This window comes from Clytia hemisphaerica, unplaced genomic scaffold, assembly GCF_902728285.1.
Source record: "Clytia hemisphaerica strain Z4C2 unplaced genomic scaffold, Clytia hemisphaerica genome assembly, whole genome shotgun sequence".
NCBI lineage: Eukaryota > Metazoa > Cnidaria > Hydrozoa > Leptothecata > Clytiidae > Clytia > Clytia hemisphaerica.
The window spans coordinates 1,546,045-1,564,633 of record NW_027104389.1 but is presented as its reverse complement, the minus strand read 5'-3'; the positions used below and the strand labels follow the sequence as shown (position 1 = coordinate 1,564,633).

The 18,589-nt window shown below is 33.7% G+C and overlaps 2 protein-coding genes across 2 annotated transcripts; one reads left to right on the top strand and one right to left on the bottom strand.

Annotated features, from left to right (window-relative positions):
* Positions 1-2,679: 2,679 nt before the first annotated feature.
* LOC136819654 (probable E3 ubiquitin-protein ligase DTX2) lies at positions 2,680-11,269 on the top strand. The gene is made up of 10 exons (XM_067075897.1): positions 2,680-2,927; positions 3,129-3,296; positions 3,489-3,629; positions 5,407-5,574; positions 7,391-7,462; positions 7,756-7,880; positions 8,289-8,426; positions 8,916-9,080; positions 9,209-9,298; positions 10,200-11,269. The coding sequence occupies exons 1-10, from the start codon at positions 2,729-2,731 to the stop codon at positions 10,422-10,424; spliced, it is 1,491 nt and encodes a 496-aa protein (XP_066931998.1). The 5' UTR covers positions 2,680-2,728; the 3' UTR covers positions 10,425-11,269.
* Positions 11,270-11,767: 498 nt separating this feature from the next.
* Positions 11,768-18,589, bottom strand: LOC136819655 (uncharacterized protein PF3D7_1120000-like). Its single transcript, XM_067075898.1, has 10 exons — positions 18,480-18,589; positions 17,929-18,216; positions 16,729-16,857; positions 15,570-15,764; positions 14,903-15,010; positions 14,357-14,485; positions 13,750-14,037; positions 13,360-13,482; positions 12,812-12,958; positions 11,768-12,280 (listed from the first exon to the last, which is right to left on the bottom strand). The coding sequence occupies exons 1-10, from the start codon at positions 18,520-18,522 to the stop codon at positions 12,249-12,251; spliced, it is 1,482 nt and encodes a 493-aa protein (XP_066931999.1). The 5' UTR covers positions 18,523-18,589; the 3' UTR covers positions 11,768-12,248.

Here is an 18,589-nt window from a genome sequence, read left to right as displayed (position 1 = left end):
GCATTAAATCGCAAAATTTCTTAAATTGCAAATTTTTGCTGATGTTTGCAAAATCTTTTGCCAAAATACTCATTTAACGTTCTGCACTTTTGGTCCAAATTTCATGCTCCAAACACAAGAAAAACTAGAGTAATTCAAATTTGCTGAAGTTTTTTAGCTTTTCCTACAATATATTATCTGATATATTGTCTGAAAAAATAATAACACTTATCACATGCGTAATATAGGTATGAATAAGCTTCTTTTGATGCATCAGTTGACTTTTGTTGGGTGCTAAGGGTGTGAAGAAATTAAGGTCAATTTGGAATAGCTGGAGGTGCCTTATTAATTACCGTCAACTTGGGACTATCTGACAAAACATGGGACAGCAATTCGGCCACCATTTCACCAAACCTCCAAAGTCATTTGATTAGAGTTAATGAACGGAGTATTAAAAAATACAAGATTTCTCTTTCGCACCAAGTAGGCTTTTAAATCGAAATATGAAAAAAAATCTGTAGTGGAAAACACGCGAATGTCTGGAACAAAGTGATAAAACAATGTAGCGTTTGACGTCACTTGTGCGGCAAGTTACACACTCGTTATTTGTTAATCCCACTAGGCGCGCTATCAGTGAAAGTTATCGTGACTATGACAGAAAGTATGGTTGATAAACTTGGTGACAGAAAGTATGAATGATAAACTTGGTGGAGTTATAAAAACAAATTTGTTGTCAAAGAGATTTAACAGTAAGTGAAAATACAGGCCAGATATCAACAGTCCAATGTTTCAACCAATCATCCCAAGTTAGAGCACTTGACAGTAATCGACAGCTAATCAAGCCAATGGTTGATATCAATAAGCAATCGATTATATTCAATGAGATATTGATCAATATTGATTACTTTGCGGTATCAACTATTATTGATTATTCATCAATTATCTTTCAATGAGCTATTGATTGTTATCAATGAACTATGGATCCATACCGATTACCTTGAAGTATCAATGGATAGTCAATACAAAACATCCATCCATCAATTAAAAAATAACTAATCAATAGCATCAACTGCAATCATGGTCGAAATAGAATGAGAATTCCGGTTATTTTAACGTTTTTCAAGATTTAAAGTTCTGGCGAGAAAGTCGATTTTGGGCTATCTCTTTAAGGTATGTGTACACCTTTTTTCCAATTTTTTGTCAAAAAATTTTTTCTTCAGTCAAAGTGGAAGAAAAGTTACTGGATTTCCTTTTGGTAAAATCACGATCTTAAAATCTTTTTTTGATCCAGAGTTATAACCATTTAAATTTCAAAACAAAGTTGTCTTATGATGGATTATTTACTCAAATAATTGTCTCTTTCGGAAACAACAAAGACAAAAGAGAGAATTCAGCTGATGTTTATTCTCACCTCTATTGAATAGTAATATTTTTGACACATTTCACTGATTACTCAAATAAACAGCAATCATCTCGTTAAAAATTTCAAATTGATGTAGAAAAAAATGAAATTTTACCACACGATACTACTTTTAACGAAGGTAAAGTCACCCATAGCATTTAGATATTGACTTCATTTTTTTTTTATGAGATTCCCAAAAGATCAAACTTAAAAAGTGTCTTAGGATTTTATTTCTAACCGACTTGTTTTTCCTCAAGTTAAAGATAACTGAAAAAATCACATTTAAATTTACTTTTTTATCGATATTTTTACAGAATTTAGGATTTAAAGAGTTAAAGTCAATTCCAAAAAAAATCCCAAGACACATTTTTAGTTCAATCTATTGGGAACATAGTATCGAAATTATTTTTTCAAAATTCAAAAGCTATGGGTGACTTTACCTTCTTTGAAGTAGGTAAGGTTAAAATTCTTAAGATTTTAATTATATCCTGCCCAGTTTTTTAAATTCAGCTGACACTTTTACCATTAGAAAGAGAATATTATTGGCTTTCAGAAAATATATACTTTTGATATATAAAAATTTGTTGTTCTAAAGATATGATCAATTAAAGAGAATGTGTCAAAAAAGGTGAACACATACCTTAACTTAATCGAATATTTCAATTTGGGAGGGGTTGGCAGACTTCCAGGCTATATTCTGAGCCTTATTGGACTATTTTTGAACTTTTGGATCCTGAGATCCTAAGGTCCTGTCTTAAGTCTAGTGTTAAAACTCAGAGTTAAAACTCTACCCTTCAAACCTACTTTAGAGCACTTACAAATCGATTGTGGTTTCAAATTTTCCCGGTGGATTTCCTTTTTTTCTCAAATATTACGACCATGATTGTGGATAGATAGCAATCGATAGCTAATTGAGGGAAAAAATTGTGAATATTGATTAGCTATTGATTATCTGTTTTAATCGATAACTGATCAATCTATTATTAATATTGATTATCCATTTAAATCGATGATCGATTATATCAATTAAGACTGTCTGTATTAGCCTGAGAGCAAAAGAACAAAGGAGTTACCCATAGCTGCCATTTCACAACTATGGGGAATCGTGATTTTTCGGAAATGGAAATCATCGTATGGACATGTTCATAAAAAAGGCAAGCTCTGTGACATTCAAAAAATATGAAAAATTTGTTGCCTTTTGATAAAGGATTCATTGATAAATCAATAAAATCTTGCTTAAAAAGAACATTTAAGGAGAATGTCTTATATTTTTTTATACAAAAATTTTATTGTTTAGTCACAAAAAAACTTATTTTGATATTCCTTTTAGTATCTTAATTTTAAAAAATGTCCAAAGTAATTGTTTGGGAATATGAGACTGACATGCATGGTTTGTTTGCTCCATACGAGGATAACATTAGCAACAGTATAGAAGACGCATATGTGAAAAACCCACAAGACCAAAATGTTGATTTGGGAAAAATTGATCATTTATTGAATAATTATGAGATTGAATTCAATGCTATGATGCAAACCAACACAAAAAGTAAGTCTATTGAAATTCAAAATAACAGGTTGAATTTCAATTTAAACATCATCATCTAAACAACTAGCGCGTCTAGCATATTTTGATCCGTATTGGTAGGAATCCAACGTTAGCAAGTGAATTTAGGCTGTGGCAGAGAAGTTTATACATTCCATTGACCACTTTAAATTTCATTAACTTAAAAATTATTCTTTATCACAGGTGGAAGACAAAGACAAATACAACGTCAGACATACTCAACAAACAGTACAATAGGAAGTGGTGTCTCCTGGCAATGGATGACAGAAAAAGGATGGGTTGTTTATGATATTGAGGCTATAGAAGCCATTGAAAGAGCATATAATCAAGGAAGCAAAACTTGTGATCTCGGTAATCTTTTTTGTAAATTTTGATCTTGTCAGTTGAAATGGAAGAGAGTCATTCTTTCTGTTATTGTATTGTATCCTCAGCTGAATTACAAACTATAAGAACTTTTATCAGGTAAGTAAACAGTTATTTAAACAGTTTCAAGCCAGCTATATTCTTATCCTGTATTAATGAGGAATAATGTTTCCGTTTTAGGACTTCTTTCCTTTGGTCTACCAAATTTAGTCTGTATAGATAAAGGCTACCAAAAGAACAAACAGTCGGGCTTTGTCCGTCCTATACAAAGAAAAGTTGTTGATTACAAAGCAGTGAGTGGAACTAGAATGAAATCTAGCGGTAGGTAAAATTTAACTGAAAAGAAGCCATGATACTCGCTTAATAAGTCCTGTCCTTAAACTTGTATCAATGTCTTCAATTGTCTATATAATGATGTACATAAATTGTCATTCATTCATAATTCATCGTTTAGTTATAATATATACATTAATTCAGGGCCAATAGGGTAGAATCTATATATTAATAGCCGTAGTCTGTATGTCATTTTGTTTGTGTGTCACTTTCGTTTTCGAACGCAATGTTTTGTTCTTTTAAAAGATGACTTTTGCTTCTTGCTCCACAAATGTGTTAAATCAGATTCGCGCCGTTTTATAAAGACTTTGAGTTGTTCGATAAGTTTGTTTTGATTGATAGATTATAATATCTGCCCAGACGTGCCCGAGCCCGCCTCTTATGTTTTTTTCTTTTTCTCTCTATTCTTACATTCTTTTGTTTTATGTTTTCGAATGTAATTAACGACCTTATTTGATTTGAGACATTCGAATTCGTTTCAAAACAAAACAAAAGAAAATCTTTCAAACAAAATCTGTTTTAGAAAAGAACAAATTTAAAACATTTAAAACATAAGAATCACAAGACAAGTTTATTGGAACAACTAAACAGCAACATTAACAATACATTCGAAAGGCGGTAAAAACAAGAGATCTTTCTTCGTAAAAAGGGACTTATAAACATCTATGTCGATAATTATATTGCTGTAAATCTAAGTCATTCATTGTTGAATTCGAAAAGTTATGACGAAGGTGCCTAGCTGCCTGACTTTTGGCCCTTGGACCCTTAGCGAGACTAGAGAGAAGAAGAAACAAGCGAAATTTTGTGAAGTTTACATCCCTTATTGGGACTAATTTGATTAAATTTCTATCTTTCTGGGGGTAAAAAGTTGAATTTTTTTCCCTATTTTTACCGACTCTTAGTGGGACTGAAGTTTGATTTTCTGATTTTTCCAACCCTTACAGGGACTGCCATTTTTAAAAAGGCATCCTTAAGAACGGCTCATGTCCGTATCCTTCTCTTGCCCACGGGCTGCCTTTTTTCGACGAATCCCGTGTCATGTCTATAATTTCACTCCTCTTATCTTGACATCAAAGTTTTCCTAATCATCAACAAGCACGTCAAATGTAAAGCGAGCGAAGCGAGAAAAAAATCTAATTGCAAAGCCTTTTCGGACGTCGCAGGTCGCCGGTATGGTATAGTTTGAATAACGCCCTTTCTGATCATTTTTGCAACAATTTAAAAATCTTTTTCAAAATATGGTTAAAAGATACGTGACCTGGGAGGGACAGTCAAACTTTGAAGATAAATTTTCCCTTTAATTTTGACTTCATCGTATTTTAAGCCAGTTTCCCAACATCCAAAGGACTTTAAAATGCGTTCAGCAACAGCTAAACCGGCGTGCGACGCCGGGTACCGGCTAGTACTCCTTTAACCCTTAACAATGCGGTAGGTTTTTTGAGGATTGGTAATTGAATCTACAAGGAAATGATGTCAAAATTATTTGTCTATGATAATGCAAATGTAGCGACTTTAACATTTTTACGTCATTCCACCCTGGTAAACTCAAACCCAGTCTCTTAACTCTTACAGATAGACGTATAGAGTCAACTTTTCACCTTTGCTTCTCATAGGCGGTTTTAGACCACGTCTAACTTATCAGAGGAAGAGATTTGTAATTGTATTTTCATTGTCTTTTAACGAGCGCTTGCACTCCTTCGCATGTTTTCGGCGTACTTTTGCTTTATCGTCTTAAATCCGCCAGTGCTTCTTCACTACATTTTAGGAACCTCCTCCAGTACTTTGACAAGCGCACATGCAGCTACAAACAATCTACCCTCCTTGAATCAACCTAATTCAACAACTTCACACTACCAGAGTTTGAATGGTGGTGCAGGGTCAAACACAAGACCCTATTCTACACAACAACCAAAATCATTACCAGTCTCTTCAGGTTTTGTATTATCATGAACATATAAACGACTGGACATCCATCTCCTTTGTCTTTTTGTAGAAAGGGCTGCTAGCTTCGTTGCCGCCTCGTTAAAAGCATAAAATGAAACAATAGATTTTGATGATATACCACTTGGGAGTACCTTGCTAACAACGTCAAAACTTCGACAAAAGTCTCTGTTGTTCTACTCTTCTCAAGTCTTTTATCTATATCATAACAAAGATAACAGAGGCAAAATCATCGTCAGCTTGTCAAAACTCCGACTAATATTTCTAAATTTTGACTTAAAAGTGTCTAATAATTTTAGAGAGTGTCGCATTCTAATTTCAATATTCTTATGACACAGGCTCTAAACTTTGGCAAGCTATTTTTTTCAAATCATAAAAAAATTTATTGGAGTGACAAAAGGGATTCAAAAGTATACACGCAGTTGAAATTCTGCATTTTAGAGTAGAAAATGTTGATAAAATATATTACAAACTTGTGAAAAAATTCGAGAGTAATTTTTTTGCGAATTGGGAGTAATTTTCAAGCTCTATTAATCCTTTTACCTAAATAATTCAAAGAAATAAAATTATGACGGAATATTGTCGGATTTTTCATATCAATTTTGAAATACAGGCGGCAACGAAGCTCGCTTCAAAGAGGCAATAAAAGATAGATGTCCAGTCGTTTATATGTTCATGGTATTATGTATTAACCACTATTACACGTTTTTTTTTATATAAGGAACCTTAACTTTGCTCTGAGCCTGGAGTTCCTTATTTTTACAGAAAATTTCAGCCTCAAAGTTCCTTTTGAGTTCCTTATTTACATAGCTAGTTCAAGTGAAAACTCTTACTTTTACTGTTCCTTAGAACTTGTTTTCTTATTCTTAGCCTGAGCAGTTCCTTAACAATTCCTTATTTTTTGGACTACTTTCAGCCTCGAGTTCCTTATAAACGTGTTCCTTATAAAAAAAAAACGTGTACATCATTAGTGTACAAACGAAACTAGATCTAGCGCTCTTTCAGCGGGTACCAATTTTCAAAAAAACTCTGATCGTAATATTTTGCTTGGCCGGCATTGAGTAACTTGGTCCAGGGATGTATAAAGGTCAGTGGTATTAACCTTTCCAGCGCGCAACATGTTTTGAAAAATGTGAAAATTTGTAACTCGCATAAAAGCTTGTAGCTTGAGAATTAGACAATCATTTTGGTACTATTAGAAAGTTATTTTTATACTCTTTCTAAAAGCATCCTGCTTACACCCTTTTCAATCAAGTGGTCAGAAATTATAAGCCTTAAGTTTCAGACTCGGTATATTGGCAAATTTAGAACGTGTATACACGTCACTCGGGTTTGAGGGGTTAAGATTATATTGATAAATTGAATATTTTGAAAATACTGTATTTCCTGAAAAAAATACACATTGAAGACCATCTTGAGAAAACATCAACCGCGATTTGAGTATAATTGAACCCCCTGAATGGGTGTTGTCAAATGTTGCATGCATCTTGGTGTTCATAGGTCCCTTTTGCTGGTGAACAGTCGACAATGAGTTTTGTTAACATTCCTTGCTGTGAATATAAGAACAATATTTGTACAATTTAAAAAACAATGTTTTTGAAGAAATTAAGAAATAGTCAGAATCGATATCTGGCTCAACCTTGATTAAGAGTTATCATGGTTGATGACCTGTTTGTACTAATGTATTTTTATGTACAGTTGTATTTTTTATGTACTATTGTATATTTAATTAATGTATTTTTAAGTGTCTGTTAACCCATCTCTCACTTTGAAAATCTGGATTATTGATCCCTCCTTTGTTTTTATAGGTTCAAGTAAATCGAAATCGGCAGGATCAATCAGTTTAGGCGCCTCCTCCTCCACTGCATCCCATAAAAGCGGTAACCTCACTCTTCTATAGAATATATATAAAATATTTTCCACAAATGATTTAGATTTATAAGGTCACATCCTCTATGCTATCAAGTACTGGATACACTGCAACATATTTTCTCTTTTTACGAGCTTTATCTATTCCACATTGGGTAGGAGAAAGACAATCTTATAATTTTGATTTGTTAGCAAAGTATTCTTTTTTTGTTAAAGTTACTATGGCTTCACACCGTTTCAAGTTAGCTTATGTGATACAATAGTTGATAGTTGAATTTTGAATGAGTTCTATTTGACTTTGTAGTAGGAAGAAGGTCTTCATCAGACGACAAAGCATCTCACAAGAAACGCAAGTCCAATTCTGCCAAACCAATAAATCCCATACTCGATCCTTTCTGTTCGCTGAGTCAGCCTGACGATAAAAATGAGGTACACTATACAACCTTTAAAATAAGCAATTTTAGAACTCTCCTTTGTCCAAATGGTGAAGTTAAACAAATCTATTTATAATGTAAACGACACGTGATTTGACCATATTGATTCAGCCCCACTCCTGCAGGCCAATATTTTCTTATTTCTTAATCGAGATCTATAGCTTGCTGGATTCATTTCCTTTAAACCCTAAATTGAGACAACTGTTTTTACTTGCTATTATGCTGAAAGAAGATGTTCCTAACAAAGTTTAATTTTTCTATCTTTAAATCACAAATTTTTTTTTTTGATCTACTAGAAGAAAGCCACCACTACCAAGCTTCATGTTAGACACACCCATTTGAAAAAAGCGTCTCAATGTCCTTCATGTACCCTTTTAATTTCCCTTGTTTTTTTCTTCATTAGCAATGCGCAATCTGTTTGTCAGAACTCGAAGATGACAATATGACAAGTTTACCAGAGAATGTTTTACAATTGAAGATTTGTAAACACAAGTTTCATGAATCATGTCTTGAAGCGCTTTATAAAAGCTCTCATAACCAGGTACGTGCGTGTCCAAGGATTTGATATTATTGCAGCATTCACGTCACATTATTACATTATTTGCATCTGTATATGCTCAGTTAAATAGTTAAGAGTCGGGTTTCCATTGGACTATTACAGCATTTACATCTGTAACCGTTTAGCTTTGAAGAGCTACAGAGAGTCTGGTTTCTTAAAAAAAGTTCTATTAAACTTTTTCAAACTTTGCCCTACTAGAAAGAGTACTTTCAATGGCTAATTTCTTGTTTACTACTCTCAGCTGTCTAGTAAACGCCCCCTCTGCGGACCTTATTAGGAACCCCATCCCCGTTTAAGAATTTTTGGAAATATTTTCAGCTGTCAAAAGAAGAGTCCTTCATTTTGCTCTAATTAGACTTGTTTTAGCCTATTTAATTGCCTTATTTTGGGGGTTTATTAAAATTTGAACCTATCTGAAATTTCCAGGAACTTTGAATTTGATTGTAATTTTTTTTAATCATCTTATTTCAGCAACATTGTCTTCGTTGTCCCATTTGTAAACAAATCCATGGAGTATTGAAAGGCGACCAACCACCAGGAAGAATGACACATCGTATGGATAGACACCAAGATTGTGAAGGATATAGGGGCGATGGACTGATTATCATCACTTATAATATAAACCACGGCATACAGGTACAGATCATCTTTCCAGCTCTTGATATTTCTCTGAAAAGTATTAGGAATTGCCTCTGTCACCTCGTCAGTCCATTGTTTCTCTTTCCCCGGTAATGTTTAGGATTTTTATCAACTTTTGCTTTTAGGGTCCAGAACATCCGAATCCAGGCCATCCGTACTACACAGGAAACTTTCCAAGAACTGCTTACTTACCAGCTAACAAGAAAGGAACGAAGGTAAAATTGTGATCCGTTTTCAGATTTTTTGTCCCAGGATTGGTACTAAAATTTGTAGGGCTGTAGCCTTCGAATGCACGTTTTCTTCTTTATAAGAACATAAGGCTTTGAGGCCAAAATATTGAGAAAAAGTCAGGAACATTTTAAGGCTTTATGGTCTCTAAAACACCCAATATTTTAGAAAATTGCACATAATACTCACAAAATGGTGAAATTAAGATTTTCTAAAGGAAATCTTTAGGCTTAAAACACAAAATGTTTTAACGTCTGGGGGCTTCAAAAATTTTAGATGTTCTTATAAAAAACGTGTACGGCTCGATGTTGCGTATATTGGTTTACAAACTTCCTTAAATCTGGAGGATTTAGTGGCTTTGGTAAAATCACTGAATTAAATACCTTCTAAATTTTTCGAAATCGGTCAACCGTCAAATTAGCATAATTTTTTGGGTTCAAAATTTTATGAAAAAATTGCTAATTTGGGTCAAATAGCCAAAGTAGTTTTTTCTTCACTAGTGCTTTAAATCTTCGCATTCGCCAAATCGAATACATGCTCAAGATTTTCAAAAACGGTAAATTGAATATGCTCTCAATTAAAAATTATCTTTTAGGTTTAAGATTTATGTAAAAATAAGCATTTTTAGGGTCAAATATTGGCCTTTAATTCTTCCACCCACCAAATTAAACTTCTGTCAAAAATTCAGAAAATCAATCAACGGCCAAAATAAGTTCACGCCAAAATCAAAACACCTAAAAACACTTACAGAAAGCAAAGATTTTCTTCAAATGCATGGTTGGCACATTCATTTAAATACCGTCATCAGAAACGAAGCTCTGGTATTTGACAATATTATATAATTGACTTCTCTATTGCGTATATTATTAATTTTTATTTTATTTATAGTGTTTGAAATTGCTTGAGGTGGCATTTGAACGGCGTCTTATCTTCACTGTGGGTACATCAGCGACCACTGGACACGATAATTGTGTGACGTGGACCAACATCCATCATAAAACATCATCAAGGAACGATGGATCGGGACATGGGTACCCCGATCCAGGATACATGGATAATCTGATCGAAGAATTAAAAAACGTAGGGGTTACAGATGCTGACATCAAACCATAAGCTCTTATTTAGACGACTAATTTCCTACTCGTCTATTCTGATTGTAAGAGTAGACAAAAGGTGGGCAGAGAGTTGGCATTTAAAACCATAGTTTAAAAAAGATTGAAAAAAATCATTAAATTGACGTTAGAACAGGGCAATGCATTGACTTTGGTAGACAGTCAACTTTCTGCCCATTTCAATTTCCAATTAGAATAGGCAGGGTGAAAGGTTGGCCGTTTAAAGAACCATTCCTTTTCTTTTCTTGGCAAACGGTAAACGCCCCTCCAATTTGACCCCATAGATGGCGAAGTTAAAAAGGAGAAGCGCTGGAGCATGTTCTACTTTATTTGTCAGTAATGTAGATGTTTATCTTATTTTAATGGATGTAATGGACATTCGATGGACATTGAATGAGCTTCGAACAAATTTTTGTCATTGTTAATGGCATGCTCTAACATAAGCACAGTTTGTTCTAAAAAAAGGCTCCAATAAATTAAGATTTCTTTTTTGAGCTTTAAACTCCTTTTTTTGCATTTTTCACTTTTCTTAAAATGTGAAGATTTATATTATCGTAAATACTATTGTGAATATTTGTGTAAAAAGTTTATGAAAATTAGAATCTTATCTTATTGTTCTGTTGACTGATTTTAAATCTTTCAAATCACGAGGTTGGAAGCCACTAGGCCAGAAATCACTTTACAACATGATGACGATATTAAGTGTTCCAGTGTGTTTAGACAGTGCTTCGTTTCAGCTTTACTTGATCTTACTGCAAACCAACCCCCGTCTTTTTTCTATTTCACTTTCGAATTATTTTGATCTTTCTTTCTATTTCTAAATCAAATCTACTCTCAATTCTATCTATTATAGAACAATGAATGAAAACTTTTAGCCATTTTTATTTCCATTAAGGCCAGGGCACCGGTGGATGGGACGTTGGACTGGTTTGCCTTGGCCTTCTTTAACACGGGCGTAAGCATTTTTCTGTCAAAGAGTAATTATTCGGCATCTGCTGTATTAAATTACTCGTTGTAGAGATGGAGGGAAAAGTTGTTCCTTTCAAATAAAAATTAGTTTAACTAACTGTCTATTTAGGGTCCACTTTATAATTTATTTTTACAAAACTATATCACTTTTGATTCCACTAAAAAAGAAAGCAGTTTATACAAAAAGTTGAGCCTGCCTTAATTTATTTCTCGGACACCCATTTTGAATTTCATTTTTCGTACGTTTTTTGGAATTGAATTGTGAGCTGGAACCCCATCCCCTAAGCTCTCGTTAAAAGAGATAATTGATGTCTTTTACTGATCAAAGCTTCTATATGAATTTCAGAACTAATGAAATGATTCTGAAATTGACAGTTTAGTATTTTTTATGCGTGGTGTTATTTATTAATTACAATTATGTTCAAACAAAAATTTACAAGCTAAGAAAATAAAAATTGCAAATTCTAAAGTAAGTTACAAATAATCAATTGGTATACGATATTATGTCTCAAAAAGTTAGTAGGTAGGTTTACAAAAATTAACTTTATAAAGCTATTACAAAAGCATCTTTACAGTGGAATAAGTCTAATGCGAACTTACATTATTCGAGTCCTTCTATACTACGAACTAGTTCTTAGTCCCCTTCTTCAAGGAGAAAACAGCATATCTATCTAGCTAATTGTTCTAAATAGTTAGTGTTTTTGTTGAGTAATGATACAAAATAAAAATTGTAGAGGAAATTAAAAATGGTAGAAGAGTACAGTAACAAATTTTTCAGGACTTTTCAAGGGTTTGGCTGCGATCATCCATTCATTTGTTCACATGTCATGGTCGTGGGTTTTCATTCTTACAGTTCTTATAATTCTTCCAATTTCATCTCGAACACATCTGGAAAGTAAAAAAAATCACAATTTTAGAATCATAAAATTAACAGTCATATGTATGATGTTAAAGTTATTCTATTATTTATTCGATGCTTACTCTTAGGTTCCAAATAAACGGGGGGGGGGGGGCGTTTCGAATAAACGGGAGGGGTTGGAAAGTTTTATTTTAATAAATGGGGGACTAATGGACTAATTGCCTTGACTAATTGGGTTGGAAACTGTCCTAATAAGGTCTGGGGGGGGTGGAAAAATTTCGAAAAATTAATGAGTGGGGGGGGGCGTTTATTTGGAACCTAACAGTTATGGCTAAGCTGCTAAAGTTCTTATTGAATGCTGAGTCATTATCGGCTAGCAAGAATATTTCTAGAAAAAGTATTTTCACACTATCAGTGGAGGTTTTAATGCAGATAAAAATACATTGAACCAGTAAATTATATGATAAGAGATTGAAAATATCTAACTCTTTATGAAAGAGTTCGAAAGTCACCAGGTCATGCAAGACAAAGGTGTCAAGAAGAAACGTAAAAGAACATACTTCGCATAAACTTCATTCTTCGGAAAAGGTATGGGGCAGCTTGAAGGATTTTTTCCAATTGCATGATGCTCTTCATTCTTTCAATATGCATTTCTTTCCAAGGGAATCCAGGGTGGTCCATCCAAAACTCATGTTTGTTGAAGTAATCTGAAAAAAAAAACATTGTAAAAAAGGAGATGCTGAAACTTGAAAGCTAAATTAATAGGGATTAATTGTATAATCCTAAGATTTTTCATGAACTTTCAAGGGCAATAAAGTCTTCCCCAGGAGGTTTTCTCAAACTCTGCCATTTCTCGCAGGGGTCATTTTGGCTTGAAAAGGTTCGTCCATCTTATTAAATAGCAAGTTTATGTATTTGTACTTTTGAGGAAAGGAGAGAGTGACTGAAGCGAGAAGCCCGCAAAATCGAGAACCGTAAAGTTGCTGATTTACCGTCATCCTTAGTTGGTTGGGATCTAATCAGATACCTAAACACATACCTAAACTTGGTAATGTCCATTAAGGGGGCGTGGTTCCAAATAAAGACTATTAATGAATGGATCAAGTACCTTCCACACCGCGTAAGAAGTGTTGGAATTCTACGAATTCTTTGATTTCTTCGTGGAGCATGTGATCTCCATGATCCATGTGCTTGAGTTCAACTTTCTTGTCTCCCTTAACGCTGAACATCACTAAAATGAATGAATGAATGGATTAGAAAATGAATGACTGATTGAATGAATTCTTGATACTGATGACGTAATCTTTCATACGGAAACACCCGAAAAAAAACGGGCGTTTGCCACCAGTTTTGAGTTTAACAATGAAACTGCTGACAAAACCCGGTGTTTTTCGTGTGTTTGCGTATAAAAGATTACGTCACGAATATCAAGAATAATGAAATAAGGAATAAATGAGAGAATGATTGAATGAAAAAGCAGAAAAAAACGAATTCCTACCTCTCAATTTCTTCAATGTCCAGAAGGTATCGGCGACATGGGCGATGGCCATTTTCATAAAATGGACTTTCATTTTCAATCTCTGTTTGAACTGTTCCTTAATCATTTCTTGAACCTTTTCTTTGATTTCTTCCTTCTTCTCTACTTTCTTTTTTTCAGGTAAATTTTCCCATTTTTCTTTCAATAATTGCGCCATTTGCATAACTTGATGCTTGACTTCTTCTTTCACTTCTTCTTTTAGTAATTCTTTCACTTGTTCTTTCTTCATTTGAGCCATGTGTTCCCATTCTGTGAAAAGAAAAGGAAAAAGTATTTTACAGCCGCGATGGAATTTATTCTCACAGTAGGGACGAATATTTCTATCAAAATCTCAATGGGGATAGAAATTATATTTTCCCCAAGTCAAAAAATCCTCAGTAGGAATGGTTTTCGAGTTTTTTTAAAAATTTATTATATTTTCATTGAATTTCAAATTATTTCAAAGTATTTTTTCCACCGGGGACAAAATTTTGGGCAAATTTTCCAAGGGGGCTGCGGTCCAAGCAGGTCTGCGAAATAGTGGTGTATTATGCTATATACGATAGAAAGACCTAAAGCTTTTTTTTACCTGAAGCGTTTTTCATGATGTATATGAGTTTGGTGACTTTCATAACCGATAATTTGACGAGCGATTTGAGAGGGATTCTGGGATTGACCAGTTCTTGCATTTTCTTGTGTTCCATGTATCTTACCATCTCTAGGAGAAAGAAAGTTGAAAGTTAATTTCTAATAGATTTGTGGATCATAAGAAACTGTTACTCAGACTTAACACGCGTTCACTGCCTTGCTTATCTGATATTCTACTGGTGGAATGTCGGCCGCCTACGCTAAAGCTCTAAATGAGCAGACAAACTTTACGTTGATAGTTTTCCCGATCAGCTTGCTTTAGAGCATGTCGGAAGAAAATTTATACATCGAGTGCCAGATAACTGCCTGGTCTTCTTAGAAATCTAAATATTGATCCGGTGGAGGTTTGCCGAAACTTAACCCTGGCATCTGGTTGAAATTGGACTATTATTAACTTCGACATTTTTCAATTTCTTTTTTAGTTTCATATCTCCATTTATTCATGTAATATGGCATAACTCATCATTGAACAAAAATCGAAATATACCTTTGATTTCGTTCAATTTTCGGACAGCCATTGGAATTTTGTCGAATCCTTCCATCATTTCCTTGATACTATCCACGGTTTCAATGTTTTTCAGGTAGTCTTTGTCTTCTGTTGAAAAACAATTAAAAATGTCCAGGTTTCAATTGTTTATTGTTTACACTTTATTTATAAAAAACCAATAAAATTTTGCTGAGGCTCGGCTGTTCTTATTTATATGGCACTTCGAGCCCTAAATTGTTCTTATCCTGTTCTTATTTCTAGTGTGTAATTAAGGTGTTATAGGCGTTATACCCAATTTTTACTACTTTGACCCCTAAATTGCTTGAAATTGAGTAGTTGTTCTTAAATTACTCTTATATTTTGGCGATTTTGAGCCTCATTGTTCTCATAAAACAGGGTAACTGGTTTACTTTACATCAACAAGTTTTATTCACATGATGGAACTTAAGAAAACAGTTAAAGAATGAAGGGCCAGAATTCATATAGAAGTCTACATGGACTTTTACATACAGATCCCACCACTTTAGGGCTTTTTTGATGGACTAGTTCTTCTTCTTCTTCATTTTTAATATTGTTTGATCGGAAATTAAAACAATCCGTCGGACTCCAGTTGTTCTCTTGGTTGGTGGTAAATCATAAAACGCTAATAAGAGGTCTCAATACTTACTGCATGCCAAGTTCATGACTTTCCACATTATTTGAAGTTTGCTCAATAATTCTTTAGGGTTGAAATGTTTTTCTTCTTTTCCTTCTTCTTCTTCACCTTCATGTTCATCTTCTTTCTCCGTCTCTACTTTCTCCTTTTCGTGGGAATGTTCTTCTTTTCCCTCTTTCCTTTCTTTCATAATCGTTTTAATCATGACTGAAATAATTGAGTGTATTGTGTTAAGATTTTAACTTCAAAATATAAACACTATCATGGTCGTAATATTTGAGAAAAAGGGAAATCCACCGGGAAGCTTTGAAACCACAATCGATTTGTAAGTGCTCTAAAGTAGGTTTGAAGGGTAGAGTTTTAACACTAGGCTTAATCTTAGGACCTTAGGATCTCAGGATCCAAAAGTTCAAAAATAGTCCAATAAGGCTCAGAATATAGCCTGGAAGTCTGCCAACCCCTCCCAAATTGAAATATTCGATTAAGTTAAAGAGATAGCCCAAAATCGACTTTCTCGCCAGAACTTTAAATCTTGAAAAACGTTAAAATAACCGGAATTCTCATTCTATTTCGACCATGATTGCAGCTCATTAGCCCTTTAACATCTGCGTTATTTTTTTGTCCATGCCTAAAATACCGTGTCTTCTTCTACTGACTATGTTCTTAAAATACCACAGCTTTTTTTATGTGCCGTGCCAAAAAATACTGATGACGAGATATCATCGGTCGTTAAAGTATTAGTCGGGCAACGCTAGATGGCCTAGATGGATAATTTCATAAAGGAGTAGGTTGGTTAAGGAAAACTAATATCATCCTGTGGCAGTCATATTACATCTATGTTACTGTATAACAGGTACTGAAAGACTATTTTTTGAGCCACCAATGTTAATTCCAAGTCCGTTAATTCCAGCATAAACAGATTCTATTGTAGAAATATTCTATTTAGAAAAAAGATCTTGAATAAAGATCTTGAATATTTTTCAAACAGCAATTGTAAATAATGAATAATTTGCAAGTTAACATGAAGTAAAATGCTTTTTTCGCGATTCTTTTGCAAAATTTTCAAGTTTTTAACGTTGAATTACTAAAAAGTATCAACTTTTGACCCTTGAATTTACCCAAAACCGACGATGGATTTTTGTATATTGTTCCCCGTACAAACCTTTCTTACCTTTCATTTTCAAAGATTCGAAATAAGTTCTTTTCAAATCTTCGATGAATATTTCCAAAAATTCGCTTGGTCTCATCTTCATTTTCAACATTTTGAATCCTTTGAAATCCTCCATTCCTTTCATGATTTCTGAAAAAAAAAACGATTGGAAAGAAGTTTGATCAAAAATTTTGTCTGTGCAACCGTATAGATTTTCCTGGTTTACTTGGTTTAATCAAAATGATGAAATATCGTGGTGGAATACTCACATGGTGACTTTACGGACCATTTATAAATGTGAGTCCAGATTTGATATGGCTTAGTATTCACTATATAGTACACAATATGGAGCTTAAAATGATGGGATTAACCACGAATTACGTTATGATTTTCTTTATAATAATATAACTTGAATCTTAGGGCATAGAATCGGGTCTGAGTAACAATAGCTCTTTAAGGGCTCTGACCATAGTCGGAAAATGATTTTAGTATTTGAACATAAAAGTTATGTTTTAGGTTCTTTAACACTTTCAACAAAGAATTACCTTTATAAATTGCTTTTTAATCAAATCCCTTCAGAGTGATTAAAAATTTAATTGCAGAAATGGCGTTATGAACTTTAAAAAGACGTTAATAATATGTTGCATCACCTTCTTTTATAAAAAGTGCTAAGTTTTAATGGGTAATTAACCTTTTTGTTTCAAAATTTCTTTACACTGTCCGCAAAGAATTGAACTATTTTAAATTTTGCGGAAAATTTTTCTAAAAAGATGTGTCAAAAGTTATGACTGTTTTTTTAAGCAAAATCCAGTTGAAAAATTGATGAAAAACCACTATTTTGAAGATTTCGAGACAAAGAAGCATTTACAAAAATTTTCCGCAAAAACTTTTAGTGTTCGGTAAAAGATAAACCATCTAATGCAAAAGATTTTTCAAAATGTTTTTTCTTCGCCGAAACTAAGCTCTTCAAAGTTGAAATACTCTTCCTCGCAAAAGTCTTCATTTTCTTCTTCATCAAAATTTTTCAATGCAATTTTTGAATTTTCAGATTTAGGAATAGTGTGTCTAACAGAAAATGTACAACATGCCATAGTTTTGTTGGTTACATCAGTCAGAAAACACATTTTAAACACGACAATTATGAAAAATTCACTATGGTCAGAGCCCTTAAGAACAATGGAATATTGAGTATGAGCTGAACTGATGTGTTCTGTGACCTACCCATTACAGTGAACATGTTGAAGAAAAGATCTCCGACTTTTGCTTTCATTGATTTCATCAGCACAACAACTGGAATTCGCTTCTCATCTGGTTTTTCTGGCTTCTCTGGTTCAGGTATCGGGCGTTTTGGTCCTTCAGGTTTACTTGGCTCTGTTGGTTTCTCCGTCATTGGCTCTGTTGGTGCTTCCGTTACGTTCACTTGAGGAGCTCCCAAATCATGTCTGAGAGCATCAACATCACTCAAAAGATGCTCCAACTGCTCTTCAATTTCAAGCTCATTGCTGTGAACTGAAATAAAGAAAATTACTTTCTTGGTGAATTTATACACTAAAATCTTTTCAAGCGTGCCTTCAAGCCTTCTGTGGTTAAAAGTGCTTCTGCAGTTATCACCAATGCGGAACCATTTCCCAGAATATTCGGCTTAGTTTTTAAAATGAAATGGGGATGCTTCAAAAAACTGATTTTTACTAGGTATTTATTTTCAAAATACTTTGACATTTTGTCATAGTTTGTGTTTGAAATTTAAATTGAATAAAAGAAAGAAAAGTTACCTTGAGACAAACAAGCAATAGCCAAAATAATCAAAATCTTCATTTTTGTGTAATATGCGGTTACCTCACTTAAAAAATTTGTGAAGTGCCTAAAATTTCTACTCGAGACT

Coding starts and splice junctions, on each gene's coding strand:
- LOC136819654 (XM_067075897.1), top strand. CDS start 2,729: ATGTCCAAAGTAATTGTTTGGGAATATGAGACTGACATGCATGGTTTG. Junction 7,463..7,755: donor CACTGCATCCCATAAAAGCG/GTAACCTCACTC, acceptor TTGACTTTGTAG/TAGGAAGAAGGTCTTCATCA. Junction 8,427..8,915: donor ATAAAAGCTCTCATAACCAG/GTACGTGCGTGT, acceptor ATCTTATTTCAG/CAACATTGTCTTCGTTGTCC.
- LOC136819655 (XM_067075898.1), bottom strand. CDS start 18,522: ATGAAGATTTTGATTATTTTGGCTATTGCTTGTTTGTCTCAAG. Junction 18,217..18,479: donor TATTGCTTGTTTGTCTCAAG/GTAACTTTTCTT, acceptor TCTTTATTTCAG/TTCACAGCAATGAGCTTGAA. Junction 14,486..14,902: donor AAAATTGAACGAAATCAAAG/GTATATTTCGAT, acceptor TCTTTCTCCTAG/AGATGGTAAGATACATGGAA.